The 21206-nt window shown below is 39.9% G+C and overlaps 1 protein-coding gene across 5 annotated transcripts in view; it reads right to left on the bottom strand.

Annotated features, from left to right (window-relative positions):
• Positions 1 to 6108: 6108 nt before the first annotated feature.
• TSHZ3 (teashirt zinc finger homeobox 3) overlaps positions 6109 to 21206 on the bottom strand; it is a 74579-nt gene continuing 59481 nt past the window's right edge. For all 5 annotated transcript variants that reach the window (XM_072346827.1, XM_072346828.1, XM_072346826.1 and 2 more), the window contains one exon: positions 6109 to 10873. In XM_072346827.1, the coding sequence (XP_072202928.1) occupies positions 7674 to 10700 (3027 nt within the window). In that variant the 5' untranslated portion in view covers positions 10701 to 10873 and the 3' untranslated portion in view covers positions 6109 to 7673. The remainder of the gene's footprint in view (positions 10874 to 21206) is intronic.

Genomic DNA, 21206 nt, shown 5'->3' with positions numbered 1-21206 from the left:
TGGCAGCAAGTATCTCCTCAAAGTTCTGCATAGGTTTGGGTCGGAGGAAGCTGGAGATACTCATGTTTTGATATCGTGGGGGGTGTGAAATCAGCATAAGTCACTGCTGCCCTTAGGAGCTCTCCTTTGAGTGGTCAGTGCCACGATCACTCAGTAGAGCACATTGATCTCACTGACTTTGGCAGAATTATAGCGGGTCTGTTTGCATGAACCATTGCTGAACAATCTGTCTGACATATTAATCATCTCTTAGACACGAGTACCCAGACTGCAGATTTTTCTTGTGATCCAATTTTCCTCGTGCAATCATTTCTTTGGGTTGTTGTTGGGCTCATCTATACAACAGGGAAGCGCTTCCCTTCTGACAGCAGCTCTGGTTTGGAAACTGATTTGTCTTCCTGGTGGCACACAGAAATCAAGACCACATTTTTATCTTCCAAATCTGCATGTAAGAGGGAAAAAGCAATCATTTGATCAGCAATTGGAGAACTCGATGCAATTTACAGGGTGTATGTGACTATTTTACCAGCACCGTGCAGCCTCCTGGCAGGCCGGGCCTCAGTCACAGGCAGGTGGGCAGGCAGAGGGCAAGGGCTGCATCCCGGCACCCACCCAATGGGGATCCCGTACCTCTAGGCTGCCCTACACACCACCCCGTGATGAACTCATGCTTTATCACAAGCCAGAGAACACAGAAATTTTTCAACCATTTGGAGGTACAAAGAGCAATAATCTCAGCCTGAAACAATTGCACAGAACTAAAGCAGTGCTCCTCTCTCCTAGATCTACTTTTAAGATCCCTGTCAAAACAGCCCTTCAAACACATTTGATTGGGTTGGGGCTCATCACGCTGTCACCAACTCACTTTTCATTAGGCTGTTGCTCTCTGTTAGCCTAGCCAAGCAGAAGAACTCAAACACATGCACAAATTAAATCGACATCCAAACTCCACCAATATACAAAGCAATTTAAATGATATTCATTAGAGCGATGACAAGTCCTGATGAGGCTTTCAGGAGCGGAGTCCTTCAGCTTCTGCCGACTCGGTTTCATGGTCACTGAGGCGGAACTGCAGTGACTGTACCTCCAGCTTAGAAAAAAAGAGCCGAGAACACGGCTGTGCTTCCCGACACACCTCCCTCATTCTCCCTCTGCACAGGTTTGCAGCTGAGCACACTCCAGGCGTGCCTCACGCTTCTTTGCAGGCTTTACACCGCACGCACGCTTTAACAAACCCTCTTCCTTTCCCTGCCACCTCCAAATGCGCCAATTAAAAAGAATTCCATTTTCAAGTAATTTCATTTCGCTTGGCTAGAAAGGTCACTAACTCACAATTATGACGGCTATAAACATGTCCCCCGTTTCCTACCCTGCAAGAAAGAATGTGATACGATGAAGCTTAATAAAGAAGTATTTTTCATTGTTAATTTATATTAAAGTTTAAAAAGTTACCTTCTCTTCATTTATATTTTTGATGTGAAAAATAGAATTTAAGAAAAAGATGGTCACTATCTTCTCCACAGGAAAGGGGATGGGGCAGACTGGCCTAATGCAGGCTTTTCTACAATGCCAAATCATTTGAAATTCATTTCCCTTGTGACCAAAGTCCTTCATTCAGGCATCAAAGGGTAAGAAATCAGGAAATTAGCTGACGAAAGACCAGCGCTCTTCTCAGCCCCCTGAAATCTGAACATCTCTGCAGCTGGGAGATGGGCAGAATGGCCATACCCTCGCTCCTTTCTGCTTGCCTGCTCTATGACTGCCTTTATTTCCTCAGACAGACCAACAGCCTTAAAGCTGAAATGCAGAGAAATGTCCCGTTACATTATTGCTTTTAAATTTCATCTTCTGGCATTGTTGGTCTGGGTTGTAATTTTTAATTTTACTTTTTAAACACTCCCATGATGAAAGATGGGCACCTCGGTATAGAGTATGATTTGCAGTTGCACGTTTTCATTTCAATAAAGGCTCTATAAATGAATTTGGTGAGTGGTGTGGATGTATCCATCCATTCTAAAGTGTGTATCTGATTTTAATTATCTTAAAAGATGATTTAACCAGAAGTGCATTTCAAGCTATAAATATGGTGAAGTGAATCAAGCAACAGCTGCTGAGGAAGTTAATGTGTCCCACCTAAATATCATAATTTACTGCTGAAAAGCAAACAAACAAACGAACAACTAACTACCCTAACATGTAGCAGGATACAAAGAATAAATGACTACAGGTAAAAAAAAATCAATTGATGTAACACCTGCATCATGTTTGTGTATGTACTAGATAATGGATACAGCAGGTAAGCTAAGTATCATAAAGCTAAGCATTAGTAAAACTTAGTCATCTTCCTCATGCTGAACATTTAGTGAAAATTACTGCCCCAAACCAAGGCCTGAGAACAGATTGTAACCTCCCCGATTACTCCAGCACTTTCACACGTGTATAACGATGCTTTAATACAGAATTCTGCTCCCTTCTGTAAATGACCCCAATTCTTTCTTCCTTCACTGGTTAAAAAATAAAAGAAATTGACTTCTTATGCAAATACTCTTCAGTGAGGGCGGCTGTTTCACAGTCATGGACATATACAAGCTTTTCATTATTACAGCATAATTACTGAAAGCTCAACAGAATTCACTGCTACCACACCCTGAGCAACAAAACCGCTTTCATATGGCAGTCAGCAATTATTTCTTTTTCTCTCATTTCCCTGCAGCAGGTCAACCCAGGGCTGGAAGGCACAGCTCAGTGCCAAGGCTCAGGAGGTGAGAATTTGCTGGGTCCTTTAAGCTGGAGATGATATGTGCGCACTAGGATCACCCAAGGCAGTTACACAGGAGAGCTCCCTCTGCAACCGTCCGATCGTACATGATTGGTTCACTCTTTTCTCAGTGAAAACTCAGTGACTTTTCACAAAGTTTTGCAACTTTGGAACTCTCTCTTTTGTTTACTTTTCACCACCAATTCATGCTTTGTGACCGGTTCTGCATTCTGATCCACTGAGCACCGTGGGTAACTGAGCACCCGGCAAAGCTCCAACACGTTCTCTGCAATATAAAAGTTACCTACGAAAGTATGCAAAAATGACTGCCACCATTTGGTATTTTTTCCTTAGAAATACATAAGGCTCTCTGGAGGCAAATGTTGAAATGTAAAATGTATTAAAGTTAGCTTCATTACCAGTTGTCTCTGTCGTCACTTGCACCACAGTTACTTCTTTTTCTGTTGCAGCTGAAATAAGAACTTACAAAATTAAAGGTTCTCCTCTTCTGCGCACGCCAATATTTTCTTAAATCTCAGACTATTGCCAACATTTCTGCTGTCATAAAATGCAGTCACATTTGTGCCTAGCTGCGTATACCAAGATATGTAGCTGTTTCGAAGTGTAACAGATCATTCCCATGCTGATAACACTTATCTGCCTTGGTTTAGATAAGAAATCACATACAGTGTATACCACAAAAGCAACTGCAAAACTAAAACAATATACTTTCAATTTTAATACAAAAACCCCCAAAACAACAACAAAAACCCCATGTATATAATTAAGATTCCATGAAAAGTGAGGTTTCAGAAAGTTCCTTACACTAGCTTGAAAGTCATATTGTGGTTAATTACAGGTTTCTTGCTCACTAAAACTCACAGACGCATTTACTGGCAGTGTTGTTTTTGTTCTTCTAGTTGCCTTTATTTTTTTATTTATTTGCTAAATGTTGACTTCAGTGAACAGCTAAGATCTGGCATATTGATTTCTTGTTGTGAAGTGAGCTGTTCAAGCTCCATTTAAGATTTTCATCTTGCATGTAGCCCTGAGCACATCATAGCACCATAAATTAGTTAAATTGCACATTTATCACAAATGTTATTTTAAGATACTGCGTAAATGTGATGGCTGGAAGATATACAGTATGCTGCAACAAGCCACTACTTGGGTGGGGTTAGACCAGGGTCACCTTTATACACCTGTGATTTAAAGCTCTTCCCACCCATCACAATCTCATTTTTAAACTCCTTCTTGAGGCATTTTGTTTTCTCTCCCATCTGATCTGCATCTTCCTAAATAAAACAACAAACACAAGGCAAAAGGTGGAACTCAGGTACATATTTTAAAATCCTACCTTTGTACCTTCATGTCTAATAGGACAAAAATTATCTTCATATAGTCAGGATGGTGATTTGGTTAGCACTAATGGTTACTGTGCCAATATACATATCAGTGTATTGATGGAAAGGACATTATTCCAGTTCACTGATTCTCTAAATTCTTGATGGTGTGAAATCACATTGGTATGCCAGTCCTGAAGGTTCTGAAATGCAAGCTGAACTTTATTTTAATAAACTGAGGAGACGCAGATCCCAAGTAGCCGTTCATTTGCAAAGTTTGAAGAACGTTTTAAAACTGTATTTTAAAAGTCATTTCTGGTGCACACACAAAGATTCTGGCTGCTCCCTGAAATTTCACCTGTTTCCACCTCCTTGCTGGACATTCGGATCCAGAGGGTCAGGCTCTGGGAGGGACTTCATCAGACTGCATGAAGCTGCACCAGCGGCATTTGGTGTTTGCAGTCTTCTACCCCTTGTCTGTATTTAAAAAATAAGGAGAGTGAACACTGCAAAAGACAGCAGCCTCCTGCTTTTCCTCCCTCCTGAGCCCCAGATAGCAGTATTGCATATAGAGCTTCTACCATTACTATTATAAGTCAACGGTGCATCTTAAAAATAAATTGATTGACAATATATGCAATAATCTGCCAGTCTCCTTATGTGTGAGTTTCTGCTTTGCAACCAAACACTATATTTAAGCTGTTCTAATTTTCAAAGGAGGAATTCTCTGCCGTAGATGCAAAAAGTGTGCCTGCATTTAGGCTGAGACCGTCAATATGCAAAAAAGCACAGAGGGCCGCCAGGGAGTCCTCCTGGAGGGCAGGAGCTGGCTGGGCTGCACCTCCTGGGTACAACGAGCACTCCTGGGATGGGGCTGGCAAACAGCAGAACTGTGCGCTGTGGTTTCATTGTTGGCATTTGCACAAAGGCCACAACATGGACACACAAATGACCTTAAAATCAGATACAACCGTGAGCCAAAAGAGGAGGCAAAAATGCAAAGCCCTAATTGTGAATCCCATTCATCGAGTCTTCTTAGCAGCACTGGCTGCAGAATGAACAGAACACTCAGTTACACGGGGCGAGACATGGCAATGGCTTTCATGGTCAGAGAGGAAGAAGAAAGAGCACAGAATACATTTAATTCACTTCTTGGAAGACAGTGGATTATTTTTTTTAAAGCAAAATAAACTGGAGATTTGGCATTCAGATGGTAGCAGCTCTCAATCAAAACATGATTCCTAAGTGCCACAATGGTGGTTTTGGTTCCCTGAAACATTCCTAGCCTCTGATTTCACCTGCCTGGCAAAAGACATTATTAACGTGCATAGTTATACAGGTAATTTGGAGATGTAAATTGTTTCCAATGATTTTGGTGGGGGTGACCTGTCAATACCAGTAGCAACCCGTCATTCTCATCTAAACACTCCCATTCATTCGACACATTTATCCACCTTTCTTCCCCACTGTACCCCAGCACTGAAGGCCAGCAGAGGCTTTCCTTTCCCAGTGGCTCTGAGAGCTCTGCAGCTGCAGGTGCCCCTCTGGCTGCCCCAGGAGCACGGCAGTGCTGTTCCAACACGTGTGCCCAGCTGGGCAGGCACAGCAGCACAGCTCCCCGCTGGGCTGCAGGCGCAGAGAAGTGCCAGTTTGCTTTGCCACACGTTGCTTCTAAAGCCTGTCTTCGCAGCCAGCCTTACCTGATGTTTAAAAAGGAGTTATAATGCTCATTTATCTGTTCCGGGGGAAAAAAAAATTGTTAATGCAGCCTTTGAATAAGTGCTACCCTGCTCTTTAAATGCTAAAGTTCACTAAAACTCCAGTGATTTATGTGCAGCTTTTGACTGCCAGCACCTGGCAGATGAAGAAACCTACTCAAGCTTCAGTCATAAACAGATAGCATACAATTTAATTTTAATGTGCTCATTAGTCGTAGCACATTTCAGACATAATTGTGAACGCAACACAAAATTATAGCAAAAAGACAATTTTAATGCTGCTGTAGAAAAAAAGGTTATATGAAGAGTCATATAATGGTGCTTCATTGTCAACAACAAAACAGGGCACAGAGTGCATTACAGTGTCTGTGCTGTTTACATGCCAATATTTTATACATAGATTCTCATATGGTGTCAGCTGTCAGTTACTTCTGCAAATTAACTGCCAAAAATGGAGACGAACAGAATCACTTAGTGTGCTGGTAACCACGGGTTACCTTTCATATGCCTAAAGATAAAGCTGCAGTATGGAATCTTGGGAGAATAATTAGGCAGAACAAAACAGAAAGTTACCAATTGAAATAAAAAGGCATTCTACAATAGGAAATAACAACCAAGAGCGCTTATAAATAAGTAAAAGAGGTTATATCACAGAATGCCTCATAACTTTTAAGCAAAGTATTACAGTACAAACATTTTAAAGGCTTTATCAATGTTTAGGAAATACAGTACAAGTTTTTCAAATAGATTTAACCCTTTGAGCACTGAGTTTATTTTGAATTTTCTCTTTTTATTTTCTTTTATTATTATTATTTTATTATTTTTTTTTTACTAATAAATACCTTTAAAAGTCACGTTGTGCAAAACAGTTATAATGCATGCCAGGAATGCAGTCCGTGGCTTCTGTTTCTTTAGACGGTTTTAAAAAAGAACAAGTAAAAAGAAAGGAAAAAACAACAAACAAATGATAGCAACGCTAATAAATATGTATAATTTAAACATGAACCTCTATTAATATAGATGTACTGTATAGCAAAACAAAACAAAACATACTTTGCTTTAAGAATAATGTTTCTGAATACTTTATAAATGCTATCTGTGGTATCTTTCATCATACAATTTACAACGTTCTGATGTTAAAAGAAAAACCGTTAGGCCTAAAAAATGAAATATACACTATATATAGCAGTTCATACCTGGGGTTATCAGGTACAAAAAACACTGTCGCTAAAAATGCTGAAGAAAAAGAAAATGGCATTAACCACAATCACATTTTCCATAAGAGATTTTGAAATCTATACAATATATACATCTATGTTTCAATGTGAAAATCATATTTTTTAAATTTCAAGGTGTGAGACACCTCTGCATAAATGGAGGTTCATATTTGTAATCAGAACTAAGCTGGTAAGGGTTTAAAAAAAACCATATCCATACATTTTTACCAAATTAATGCAAAAGTGCTTCAAAGTACTCAGAGGGCTAAAGATTACAGGGTGAGAAATACCAGCACACTTAGGTCACATGAAAAAAGTGCACCAGAATCAGTTATAAATGCTTAATTAAACTGTCTGTTAATGCATGCAGCTTGATGCATCAGAGGGATGCATAGCAACTAAATCCAATTTACACAAAGTTCCAAACACTTACCACTGCATTTTAACCTTCATATTTTACCAGTAACAACAGCTGATTATGCACCTCTAAACACTGTACAGTTATACAAAACAGTTCAGCCCAGAGCGACTCTGGAGTTAAAATAAGAACATGTGCCAAGAATTAAACAGTAGCTTTAAGGCGTCTTTGACAGTTTTCCTCAAAGCAAATTACAGTTATTTTAATCAAAAGCAAATGCTACTGCTTCTCTAACTCTGAAACATACAGAAGATGATCCTCTGGTGACTTCCCATGTGTTTTACTAAGATGAAGTTTAACAGCATGCTTGCTTGCAAAAGTCCTGTTACAAAGTTTGCACTGGTAAGAAGTTCCGATATCTTCCTCTGGAGAGGATGTCACCAGCTTTTCAGACGGTGACTTTGCTTGTGCTATCTGATTGTTAATCTGTTCACTGGACAGTTTGGACAAGTCCCTTAACCTGAAACCCAGATGCGATTCAAGATGACTGATATAAGTTGAAGGAGTTCTGATCTGTGAAGCGCAGTCATTACAAAAGAACACTGGATGCCCAGTGTCCAAATTTTTAAGGAACTTAGTTCCCCCCGTCCTTCGGAGCTGGTATTTCACATTGGCTAGCCAATGGCTAATCGTGGTCATTGAAAGTCCCGTAAACCTGGAAATGTGCATTCTTTCTTGAGGGCTCAAGTCTGACATTATGTATTTCCCCTCTGAAGTCTGCCGTAAACTAGCTGCAAACTGGGCCTGCAAGATGAGCAAGTGCTGAGGGTTCCAGTTAGACTGACGTCCCTTCCTTTTCTGAGCTGGCGTACTCTCTTCTGGTTCCTCTATTGTGGTACCATCAATGTCAGATTTCTCAGATATGCTGGAAGGTGTGGAAGATTTTGATGTGTGACTTTCTGTCAGGTTCTTCAGCATATCAGATATATCTGACAAGGCATTCTCGCGTAGCGGCGAGTTTGACATGAATGACACGACTGCAGATGTCTTTGCTGTTGTCACTGTAGATGAAGAAGATGCAGAAGATGTCGATGTGGATGACAAAAGCGCTGAACCCAAAGAGCAGCTTTTGTCACTCTTGCCTTTCGTCAAATCTATGGGTTGGTCATTGTTGACATGATAAAAATAACGGTCTAAGTGGTCTGTTTTTTTGGACTGGAGAGGTGGGGTGGCCACTGCAGCCTTTTCTGCCAAACTGTTGCTCATTTTAAAAAGCATGCTCATTGGATCCAACGCGGGCAAAGATGGCTTTGCTGCCTTCCCAAGGTGAATATTCATGACAGACTGCAGCGCACTTAACGGGTTTACAAATGGCTGTTCAGGAGGGTGATCAGTAATGATAGCTGTGCTGCTACTTAAAGAACCTACAATTGACTTAGCAGGCTCTTTCCCGTTTTCCACAGGTTCTACGGTTGGACTGTCCTTGCAGCCATCTCTTTGAGGGACTGGACTGTTTTGTTGGCTTTTAAAGCCACCATCGTTGGAGGCCTCCATTTTAAGAGGTTCACTGACTTCACTACTGCACGGTGAAGGTGTTGCACGCTTCATTGGAGAAAGCTTTCCTTCGGGCTCCTTCATTTTTTCCTCTACTTTAGCCACCTTCTCAGTGACTTTCTTTACTAATTCTTCCATGGCGTGAAAATTCGTTTTTGGCACAGGTGAGGTCTGGCTGCTTGGTGGAGATACCAAGGGCTGGCTTTTAGATGGTGATACTAGTTCATTGTTTCCAAACATGGGTTTTAACGGTGTACTCTTCCCAGATGAGCCCAATGACAGCTTCATCATATTAGGCAGCTGATAAGCAGCATGAATGCTGGGGTAGCCACCCCAGCTCGGGGTGCCATTCTGGGCTTTATTTATAGCTGATGTAACTGTGTTTTCTAAAGATTTCAATATATCCAGTCCCCCTTTAGGGCTTTCTTCTAGGTCGTTTTCAGTCAAGTAATGGTATTTCGAAGAGATATCATACTTCTCCTCATCCTCACTTGACTTTTCTTTATCTTTCATTTTGTCATCAGCGGTGCTTCTTTCTTTATCTACTTCTTTTTTTATTTCAACATTTAATTTAGGGGAAACGCTAGAAGGCGTGTTGGAAGGAGATGTGAAAGTGGTGGCAGCTAGCGGCACAGACTGGACCTTCTCATCTACTAAGGATGTTATTGCAGGCGTCGCAGGGGCTTCTATAATAGGCTTCCCTTTTTTCATGGCAGAGTTGGTGACTTTAATGAAATGTCCCGTCACCATCATGTGGGCAGTGAGTTCCTGCAGAGTGTCATGAGAACTCCCACATTCCATGCACTTCAGAATTTGAGATTTCCTCGCTTCAAAGTGCCAGGCATAGCTGGCACCGTTCTGGTGACCATAGCGATTATTTGGTGTAATGTAAGGATTGGAATTCTTTTGAAGTGCATCGTTGGTGTCTGAGACTGGTGCTTTTGGTGTCCCACCTGTGGAATCGGGAGAACTTGGAAGTTCAAGCTCTAGCGATGCTTTCTTTCTAGTAGCTGGGATAATTTTAGCTGCTACAGGTGTAACAGGCTCCTTCAGAGGCACTTTTTGGTAGTGTTTTGTTTTGATCATATGAACACTCAAATCCTGAAGAGATTCAAATGAATGACCACAGTACATACACTTTAATACTTTCTGGGCATCTTCTTTCCCTTCCATTTCAAGCAAAGAACGTTTACGAGGTTTGGACCATCTTTTAGGGTTATTGTTATCAGTTTCATGGTTGTCATCTCGATAATGTCCCGTTTCATTCATGTGCACTGTTAATTCTACTAAAGTATCATAGGCAGCACTGCAGTCTTTACAGCGGAATTTACTGGCTCCAGTAAATATAGAGCCATAAAGCTTACTGCTTTGTCTGTACAATTGAACTGTGCTAAAAAGGCTAGGTTCAGGAAGAATTCTGCTCTGAGAAACTTGCTGCAGTGTTTTAGCCATCGCAGTCTGGTGCCAGTCAAAGCTGCCACTTCCACAACTGCTGCTGCTGCTGCTGCTACTGCTGCTGCTGCCATTGTTTTTTTCTGAAATTGGCTGGTGAAGATTCAAATTGAGATTGGACCAGTAGGAATTGGAGAGGAAGTTGTTATATACAGCTTTCATTTGTTCTAAACTATCAGATACAGTAGAGTCTTCAAGTGGTATTGAAACCTCCTTGCTCTCTTCTTCATTTTTAATAGAACTGCTCTCAAAGTCTGCCATGCGGTCACTCGTCTCACTGATATGTGACTCACTGTCCATTTCATGGCTTGAAAATTCAGCTGCTGGAGAGTTTTGGTAGCTTTGGCAGTTCTTACTGAAGTCTTTTTCTGGACATGCATATTTTGCAGAAGGTTCTCCATCAGCTGTGTTTTCATCAGCTTCCACATCTTCTTCCACCAGTGCTGCTGCTTTTAGTTCATCTGAAACATAGGCTATTGTGAAGAGAAGAAAAATAAGTTAGTTTCTGCTGATCATACTTTTACTCAAGTGCTTCCGCCAAAGAACTGCACTTATTTGTAAAATTAAACAGTTAAAATTTAGTGTTTCTTCTGAGCAAGAAAAAAATCTGCTCTTCAAACATAATTTGCCACCTTATTCTTCTCAAGGGGCAACAGCTTGAAATTAAAACTAAATTTGAAATTAATGAAGCACATTCTGGAGGTGGCATTCATTTCTAAAGTAATAAATTACTTGTATCAACCTCAGAGACAGCAGTTCCTGTCTGTCAATTAATATGTCTTATGCTTCTCCTACCCCTAATGCATTTCTTAACAGACAGATTCACAATTTAAATTAAGCAAGCATTTTTTGCTCATTACAGTTTTGAGACTCAATCCTTAATAAATATAGAGTACAACAAACATCAAAAATTCCTACAGAGTAAAAGAATCCCCAGTTGCAATAATCAAAAAATGAGATTTTCAAGAAGTTATCATTTTTAGGAGTATCATATTTTAAAGGAGGAAAGAGTAAAAGGAGGTGACACAACCTTCTGAAACAACTCACTAGGAGCAGTTGAAGGATATTCATTATGGGTATAACAAATGACCCATTCACATTTAAACATACCTTTCTCAACAAGAAAGCCCGTGCAGAATTATGTCAGGAGCTATGTCAGGAGCTAGTTCAAGAAAATTGGTATGCTGTACTCATTCTTGCTGTATAAATATATACAAGACCTTCCAGTGGACCTTACAAATGTCAAAGTGTTTGCTCTTTAGACTACTTTGTCAATATTTACTCAGCATAAGCTACACAGACACCCAACAGGGATCCTGTCTTTTTTTCCTTCTCAAGTAATGCAACTGGTGATGTAAATTTAAGATACTCTTCCTGAATAGGATAGTTGGGAACTGACAGTAAACACATTCTCTTTTTCTCCACTGCTTCTGTGCACGTATTCTACATACAATAAGGCTACCCTAGTTTTTCCTTCAGGAAAGAAAACTATGGTTAGGTTAAGAGAGGGATCATTAATTGATAAAAATAATCTATTTTTCTATAGCGAGTTAATTTGCAGCTGTTCTGTATTCAGTGGAATTTACAATTTGCTTGCAATCTCTCACAATTACAATTACAAACTTCAAAAGAACGTGTTTCCAGTAGACTAGGGGTAAGGATACTTGGCTTTTGACCTTCTTCATCTGGAATGTGTGGGTATCTGTATCATAAACACATCTATAGCTTGTTTATGTAGGCAATAATGCAAAGAAGATAATGATTAGCATCCCAAGAACACCTACTCTAGCTCACAGACAGAAAAATGTAGAACAGTATAGTAGATATCACATATACAGTCTTGAACCTTCCAAATTGTGATTAAATGTTGCCAGAAAATCACAAAAGAAAACAGCAGCTGTTACAAGCAACAATGAAATCAGACTTTCAGTTTCATATGCAGTACTTCTTCATTCAGTTAGGAAATACAAAACATTCACTGCTGTTTCTCACAAGGCTGAATAGTAGCAAGTCTGCCTCCAAGCACATAAAATTATATAAACTGACCTACAGAATAGTTGCTGAACCTCTGAAAGCACAAACACATCACATGAAACAACAGATAACTGTGATTAAGTATTTCAGCTCAGGTCATTCCAAAACAGAAGAGTAACGCAGCAGCAAAGTTCTTATTTATAACATTCGTATGAACGTAGTTTGATATAATTACATTTAAAAACTTTCAATTATTTTATTAATTTGAAAATGCTGTTAAGATCAGACTTTAAAAGGAGGCATATGTGCTCTAAGGAAATAGAGCCGCTCTCTTTCATTCCATTTTATGATTTTTCCAAATATCTTGAAAGAATTCAAGATTCTTATTTTGTGTACACACCAATCATGCTGGCAATCTATAGCCAGGATTAATGTCTATCCAGCAAATGCTTCCAATGAAACCACTATAAAGAACTTAACACCTAAGAAGATGGATTTTACTCAGTACTTTTGTTCTCTTAAACATGGTACAGATTCCTTTTCATCTCAATTATTCCTTCCATCATGATTCTAAACTCTACCAAATCTTCAACAAAGGAAAGCATATGGGTTAAAATTATATTCTAAAGCTGATAGCAAAAAAATAAGCAATCACTGCTAACATGTAAACAACTGGCTAACAACTGCCTCAGTCTGAACCACGCCAAAGATCCAAGTGATAAGAATAAGGGAAGATGGAAGGAAGAAATGACAGCATGAACCAATGATCTGGAATCAAATGTACCCTTTTCCTTTTCTATCTTGTGGAGTTATTTCTTTTAACCCTCCCATTCTTTTGCTTCATGTGAAATTGAAGACAAACTCTCCTTTTAGGACATAAAATCCAAGGTCACTGTCACTCTGCCTGCATTAGCAAGACCTGCACACCTGCAGGCTGAGATGAAAGACCAAGGCACCCTATAAATGTACCCATTCTTTGCTCCTTCTGTCCACTGCATGCTCATTCTCAAGCAGTGGTACCAAAGCCCTGGGCCCTGCACACCATGCAGTTACTCCTGTTCTCACCAACACAGATAGGGGCACAGAACCAAGTCCCTATTTTGTGTGGTTTTCTTTAAATTTTTGTTTCTCCTATTAAAAACTTATGAATTTTGTTTGGATGAAACACTCATATTGTCACATTCACAGTTTTGTTCAAGAGTGACTTTTATACTGGGGAAAACCTCCAGCATATGGCTCATTTAAATGTAAATCTATTTACCTTTCATGCTTTCTTTGCCCTTTTCACCAACTATCAAGCATATTTGCGTGTTAACCAGGAGCTGCCTCCTCTGTAGCTGTTCTCCTTCCTAAGCTCAAGTTGCAAAGCCAAGTTGTGACATCAGTCTTTAATCCAGACACAAATGACAGTGTGGAATTTAACTCTGCAACTTTCACAAAGTGACACTTTGAACAACTCCTTCCACTCTTTCCACTGCACAAGGGAGAGGAGGAATGAAACACAACTTACTTCCAACTTCCTCAGCCCTTTAACACATCCCTCAGTGGATTATGCAAGAAGCTTCTATCTTATTCCAAGGGCTGGTCACCTAGCACTTGCCTTCAGGGCTGGAGCATAGCAGCAGGAGGCAACCCACCAAATCCTGGACCAAAACATAATGGCAGATTTGGGCCATTCTAAAAGATTTCCAGCACCTACATTTAAGTTTACAGTGGCTGAAGGGCTCATCACTCCCTGAAGCCTTGTCCTCAAAGGGTTGATGCAACACACAATGTGCACATCTCTTCCTCAGAAAACCCTGCTAAACTGTTATCAGTATGTGGGACAGATGAGGATAGAGGGTTAAAGCCAAAAGACAATTCCACACCACCAAACAGAATGGGAAGCTCTGATCCTGCTGACCTCACCACACTTGGCTCCAAGGAGTGGGACAACTGGTGCTGTCTGCTTGCAGATGAAGGTGACAGCTTTGCTGTTACAGAAAGTAGGACAAGGAAGGCAAAGAGATTTCATCTTAGGTTAAGCACCTACAGGAAAAGCAAAGACACTACATAGAAAATAAGAATAAAATCAGGAGGTGATGGTAAAACAATGAACCCTGCAACTTTTCACCAAGATCTACTGCCTGGTGGAGGTTGTCTTTAAGAAGCACTGTCTGCAGGCCACCCTTACTCAGCCACTTGCTTCTTATTAGGAAAAAGAAATGAAAGAGAGACTCTTGGTTTGATGTGTTTCAAGTGCAAAGTAATGCCTAAGCAGCAGGGCATCTGTACAACTGTTCTTCAATGCCTTGACAGCAAAGTATGAGGTAAAAAAAAAAACACTTTAAAGGCAACCCTAACAGCAGAAGAAGTTAATAAGAATGGAAATGAAAGAAATTATGTGCTTCTATATTTGTGTTTTTCACTTCCCAGTGTCAAAGAAGAAAAAAAGTCACAGTTCTCCAAAAAGTTTTTAGTTTACATCTTGTAGGACATCAGAGCCCACAGGAAAGTGGCTGCAAGATGAGTACTGCTGTCACTGCGACACAGCATTTGACAGAAGATGGGAAGTAGTTCTATAGGGAGGCTCTCAGTTCCTACAGAAGATGAGGGCATTAAAGGGATTCCGAAACCTACTGCAGTTGCAGCTACACAGAGATTGAGAACAGACAGTTCCTTCATTAATATTTGTTGTAATTATTAATTAAACTGCTAGGTAAAAATAAAATTAACACATTTGATATAAATATATAAATGTAAGCTGTGGTATAATGGAATTCATTTCCACAGAAGAGGGAATTACCTTCATAACTGAGCTATGGATCATTTCTTTGCCAGTGGAAATAAATTGTGATACATCACTACCTAAAATGATGTATATAGATACATCTTGTATAGACACTAATAAACTGATGGACCTCTCTCTATGTAGACACCAGAAGAACTACAGACTCCACAGACATTATATACATGTATACACTGTATGCATCTGAGACCACATATTTTGGCTTATATTTAATTGGAGTATTTTTGAAATGTCTTGATTTAATTATGTGCTTTTTTTTCACCAATGCTTTATTTTAAATAACTTACTGGTATATATAAAAACTAGAATACAAGCTTTTCCCTTGAAAAAGTATCAAAAAGTTCAAATATTCTTCTCACAGGAAGAAAGTGTTTGACTACAAAAGTCAAGTATCCAGTGGTTCATCAAAATACTTCAATTCCTTGTAATTATTTTGGCTTTAACCAAAGGCAGCCTTATATTAGAAAATCACAACCAACTTTATTACTTATTTATGCATGGTTTGAAATCATTGTTTAATAGTAAGTTTCGTTTCCTAAACCAGCTGATTTTTGAGTGCATCTTGAAAAAAACTTCTTACCCCCTTAACAAAACCTGAACCCATTTTCATCTCTCACCTTGAGAACAGAAGGAAGAGGCTGAGAGTAAGAAGGATATGGTCATCTGAGGAGTTACCCTTTTCAAACAAACAAACAAGCAATTTAAGCAATCTACAGAAAAAAATCTTTGAAGAGGCCACAGTTTTTGTGGAGCCATTCAGCCAATACGGGGCACAGCCTGAACACAAGCCAAGGAAATGCCAAGAGGAAACAGAAGTCCTGAGATGCTCTGACTGTGCCAATGGACCCTTCTCACACAATTAATGAAGAGAGGCAAGAGAAAACCCAGTGGACGGAGTCAATCAAAGACCTAACATAACTGTAGGCATATAGGAGCTAGTCTGTTAGAAAACTCCCACTCCGTAGGCCTTTCACTTACAGGAAGAAAGGCAAACATCTCACCCACATAAGCTATTTCTATATGGAGACTGACTAATAATTCACATGTAGCTGAAAGTGTGTTTGAGACTTCACCACATGGCAGAGCTGTTAGTGTACTCCTCAGGAGGTGGCAGAAGGGGGAAGCAGGAGAGCTTCCCTGCTCCCCTGAGTGGCATGTGGCAACACTGCCCATAAACAGGCATGGCCATGCTGATTATCCAGCATCTTGACCTGTTAGAAAGGTCAAAAGTTCCATTTTACAGGGGCTCTGCTGTCTGTTGTGGAAGAGAAATGTTGGTTCCAGGTGGAGAGGTCAACATTTCTCTCACCTGTTGGCTGAAGTGGGTGGTACCCTGCACTAAGGTACAGTCCTACTCCAAAATTGATTATTCTGCCCATTGGCAAGATCAAGAATATTCATTTGAACATGCTGGTTTGATGCGGTGTACATCACTCATGCTTGTTTAGCTGTTTGGGTGTTTTTTTTTTCCTGCTATGTTGATACACTTGCAGCATTTTCACACCAATAATGCTGTCCTATGAAGTTACCGGGGAATCAGTGCATGGATGGATGTCACCCAGCACACCAATCTAATGGCTGGCTATCATTAAGCACCAGAAACTTTGAAGTGTACTTCTGTTTGTTTCTTTATGAATATACTGCAGCAGCTATCTGATACAAAGAGCTTAGAAACAGGCCAAAGGAAGCTACTCAGCTGCTCTAATCCAGCATCCTGGCCTGGTATTATGTTTGGAGTAACTTCACAGAGCTCATATTAACTGCTAAGTGCTAAGAGTTGAGAATTACATGGAAAAGAGTACACAGTGAAGAGATGGGAACAAAAACTGAGTTTACATGTCATTACAGTTGGGGCCTTCAGAGCAAAAGCAAGCAGAACCAGAGCAAAGCAAGTCAATGGCAAGGACCTTTTCCTCATGTCACTGTGCTATATACTCCCCCAGCTTTTGTGCAGTTCAAAGGAGGGTGAAAATTCCCATCTCCTTTTGACTTCAGACTTAACTCTGCCATATGAAAGGTACCACAGTGGCAACCTACAAATGAAAACAGTAAACATTCAAAAATTGCTACTAATTCTGCTAAAGGAGGCATTTATCTTCCTAGAACCAAACACTGTTTAGACAATTGTTAAATGAGATATTCCTGTGCAAAGCTCACATTCATGTATTATCTCCTTCATTAAATACACACCTGAAAAAATGGAATGCTATTATATTAAATGCTGGCTTAGAAACAACCTAGCACCACTGGAAAACATCACTGTAATTTGGCGTTCAAAAGATTCAGTGAGTGCTTTACTCTTCACAGCAACAGCAACCCTGTTCTTATCCATAGTTTATAGCTGCAGACCTGGAAATCCAAGGAAGTTAAAAATTGCTTGCCCAGTGCCAGACAAGAAGACAAGTAAAGAAGCATACAACTCCTACAGGTTAATATATATAATGAAGCTATTTACACAAAACATGACAAGAAAGCTTAAGCCTGTGTTTCTGTTCCTGTGCTTCTTCACAGTGTGTGTATGTGACTGCAACCTACGTGTATAATTGAAAATAATTGACAGTTTTCAGCTTAAACAATTACTAAGGATAAAATACCCAATGGAATACCCACAGGTGCATGCACTGTGCAAAATCTCAAGTCTGTGGTTAAAAATCTCCTCTGATCCAAGCTGCTAGGATCCAGTAAATGCTGAATCTGCACACTGCCAAAAAACTCCTTTCGACAATGGGGAAAATAGGGAAGGCTTTTAAAATGAGGAGAGGAATTGTCCCATCCCTCCCCCATGGAGCTTTCTGCTCCCAGCACAGAGGAAGACTTCAATGTAGACTGTGAGCATAAGTTCCACTAGGGTTGCACTAGAGATGAAAGATGATGGATCATGCTCCACTCCTCCAAGGCTGTGCTCTGCCTTGCTTTCTGCCACTGGCCTGAACTCCCTGAATTCAACTTGTTGGGCAGGGTTTTTCTAAAATACAGTTGGAAGAGAGCATCATGCTTATGAGAAACCGGTCTAACAGTTAAGAGAGCCTGCCTGGTCAGGAAAAACAGATCTCTGTTTTGTTCTCCTGAATTTGTAGCCACATATACACAACAGAGTTGGCTTCTTTAAACACTGCTGCACAGAAGCAGGGGGACAGTTTATGTCCCGCTCTGCATGCCCCCAGTTGATGACCAAAAGCAGCACACGATCGCCATGTGAACACTATGGGCTTCTGTGAGGACAAAAGGCCATTGCTTGCTATTGTATTTTGCACTTGAGGACAGCAGAGATTTTGATGGGCCCTATGAGGATGAGCCTGGAATGTCTGGCTGATCCTGTTGGAAGAGAAATGGGAAAAAAAAAATGCCTTGGCCTTTCCTGTCACAGCATAAACCATCTTTCACTAGTACTGTCAGAATTAGATCAAACAGGTACATACGAAACAAAGACTGTGAACACCCACTGGGAATTCTCACTTGCTGTTTGGTTCAAGATTGATGGCCATCAATACTCAGAGTGCCTTCCTCTTCCTCCCCACCCTGCAGGTCAATGGGAAGGGTGCCCTTCCTGTCAGCACACCAAAGACACAAATGGTCACCAAAGCACCGAAGCTCACTGTAGGAATACCAAGCTCTTACCTTGGGAGGCTCATGAGCCAGCTAGCCAGCCAGAGAGGGGGGCAGCACTGGGGGGCTCAAAAGCCAGACACAAACTGTTGGTGTAAACAGCTCACTAGTAGCCCCACAGTCTGAAAACATTCACATAAACTTAACAAATACAATTAAGTATGTGCATTAGTAACAAGAAAAAAAAAAAAATCTACATTTGCTGTATAAATTATTCATCACAAGTAAATGTGATCCACTCTAAGTGAGACAAAACTGGTTTTCTCTTGGTTTCTAAGACAGTTGCTTTGCGTAATGTACTACACACGTATTAGATTATCCCACTCCAGGCAAACTTATATTACAGCAAGAAATAAGTAGAGAAAACAGCCTCATGTTATGCTTTGCCCCTGATTTTGATTTAGGAGGTACACTGGTTTTTGGACTCTTCATGGGATTTTTTATGCATAGAACTACCATTTCCTCAAGTAGACAAAAAATATTTACCAAAATCTCCAAAGAATAAAAATATTTGGATTTTTTTTTGTATTTTATTTTTTTTCAATAACATTCACTGAAAACCCACTGCTAAGAACAGCCACATTCTCTACACGAACTTATGAATTGGTTCTAAAACACTCAGTGACGCAATCTCTGCCTGATATCAGCATTTGGGTGGCATCTTTCTTTTAATCACTGCAAAGCACTCAGGGCATTCACCAAACTAATACAAGATTCACAGTCAAATCCAGGATAAGCAGGCATGAGCATAAAAGTTCTCAATATGGCTCTAATAGCTCTTAATTATTATAATCCTTCACTGAGCAAACAGATGTTGTAAGGGAACTTTAGTTTCTTCAAATGCAGTAATCAAACCATTCTGCTTCTGCCCGGCCTCTTTTCAGTAAATGCTTTGTATAGCAGAGTGGAAATAGCAAATTTAGTGGCAAAATGACCATTTAATTGTCACAGAAATCTGTTTTTGAACAAAATTGATGCTGTCGTTTCTCTTTATCCTCATTTATCTGAGCCTTCTGATTGCAGTTTAAAATTGTGGTGACTGAAAAACCCTTACACCTTACTTCCTTTAAGCACCCCACATCTTCGGTTGCTCCCAAACTGCCCACGTCTTACAAGCTTTACAGTGACCACAACACTGGCTGTGTATCTGTGTTTAATCATACTAACATTAACACACATCCCTGGAGCTGCAGCCTTCATTTTTCTTGCAAACTTGAAATTCCCATTGAAGCCTTTCACACAGTACTTTCAATAGCTATTTTGGTTGCAGCGAGTACTTACAATAAAGTCCATACAAAGGTATGAATGGTATAGTAGAAATCCAAATGATTTCAATCACAATTTAAGCTATTGTGAACTTGTACTTATAATGAAGTTTCTCCATGAAAAAAAAGGAGTTCACTGTGGGCCAACAAAGCTTTGTGTCCTTTCACAGTTTTTATTCAGCTCTCATTTAAGAAAAACAACTATTGACTACTACATGAATCTCAGGACTTAGAGAAAGCAAAGATCCAAAGGATTACCTCTACAAGATGGCCCCCACTTGTTTTGTATGGATAGCAAAAAAAAAAAAAAACCAACAAAAAAAAAGCACTGAATATTCATTTCACTCATTTGCTAACTATACTAATATACTCTTTTGTAAATGAGCCTCTATCTCCAGCTCTAGCTATTGAACTGAAGGGTATTTGAATAGGTGGGTTTTGCTATAATGCCACACTAAGATAATGTGCTAGAAACAAATGGTTCACTGATTCCTGAATAGAAAATTCACTGGAAAACCCTGAGAACCAGAAGATGAGGGGGAGGGGATTAAAACGTCTCCTCAGAGCCACCAACCAAACCCTTGTCATTTTTAAAAGATGCTCCTATGGCACAATATGAATAGTTTATAGTCACAATTGTGAACATTCAATGTCATATAAGAAAAGACACTTGTCAAGAGCCTTTCCCTTACAAGCACCCTCATCATGACCTGTGTTAATGAAGTTAATTGAATTTAAGATCAATAATGGTTAATTATTGCAATTTGACATTCTGAGATAAATGGCTTTAAGACAGAGAAATGTGTGTGTATGTGAATTCTCTCCAAAGAAGGTGAACATGTTACAGCCTAAGAGGGATCACACAGTCCTTCCATTGATCCTGGTACAATCTGATCGACCTAATCCTCTGATGAATGTGGGCTTTTCACAGCTACAAGTAAATGTTCTACAAGACTACTCTAACCCTTGTCACTGACCAAATCTATATGAGCTGTACACTAGAAATCTATTGAGATAGATTAAAGAACTGCTGTAGAAACAAGAGATGCTTCAATAAAGATGAAGTTTTATTATATTGACTACTAATGTTACCTGCGCTGTGTAATTATGAATGCTTATGGATCAAAAGAGCTTAATTTTGGCCAGTTGGATATAAATGATCATGATTGAAAA

Source organism: Excalfactoria chinensis, chromosome 11, assembly GCF_039878825.1.
Source record: "Excalfactoria chinensis isolate bCotChi1 chromosome 11, bCotChi1.hap2, whole genome shotgun sequence".
NCBI lineage: Eukaryota > Metazoa > Chordata > Aves > Galliformes > Phasianidae > Excalfactoria > Excalfactoria chinensis.
This window is presented reverse-complemented; position numbering and strand designations above follow the sequence as displayed.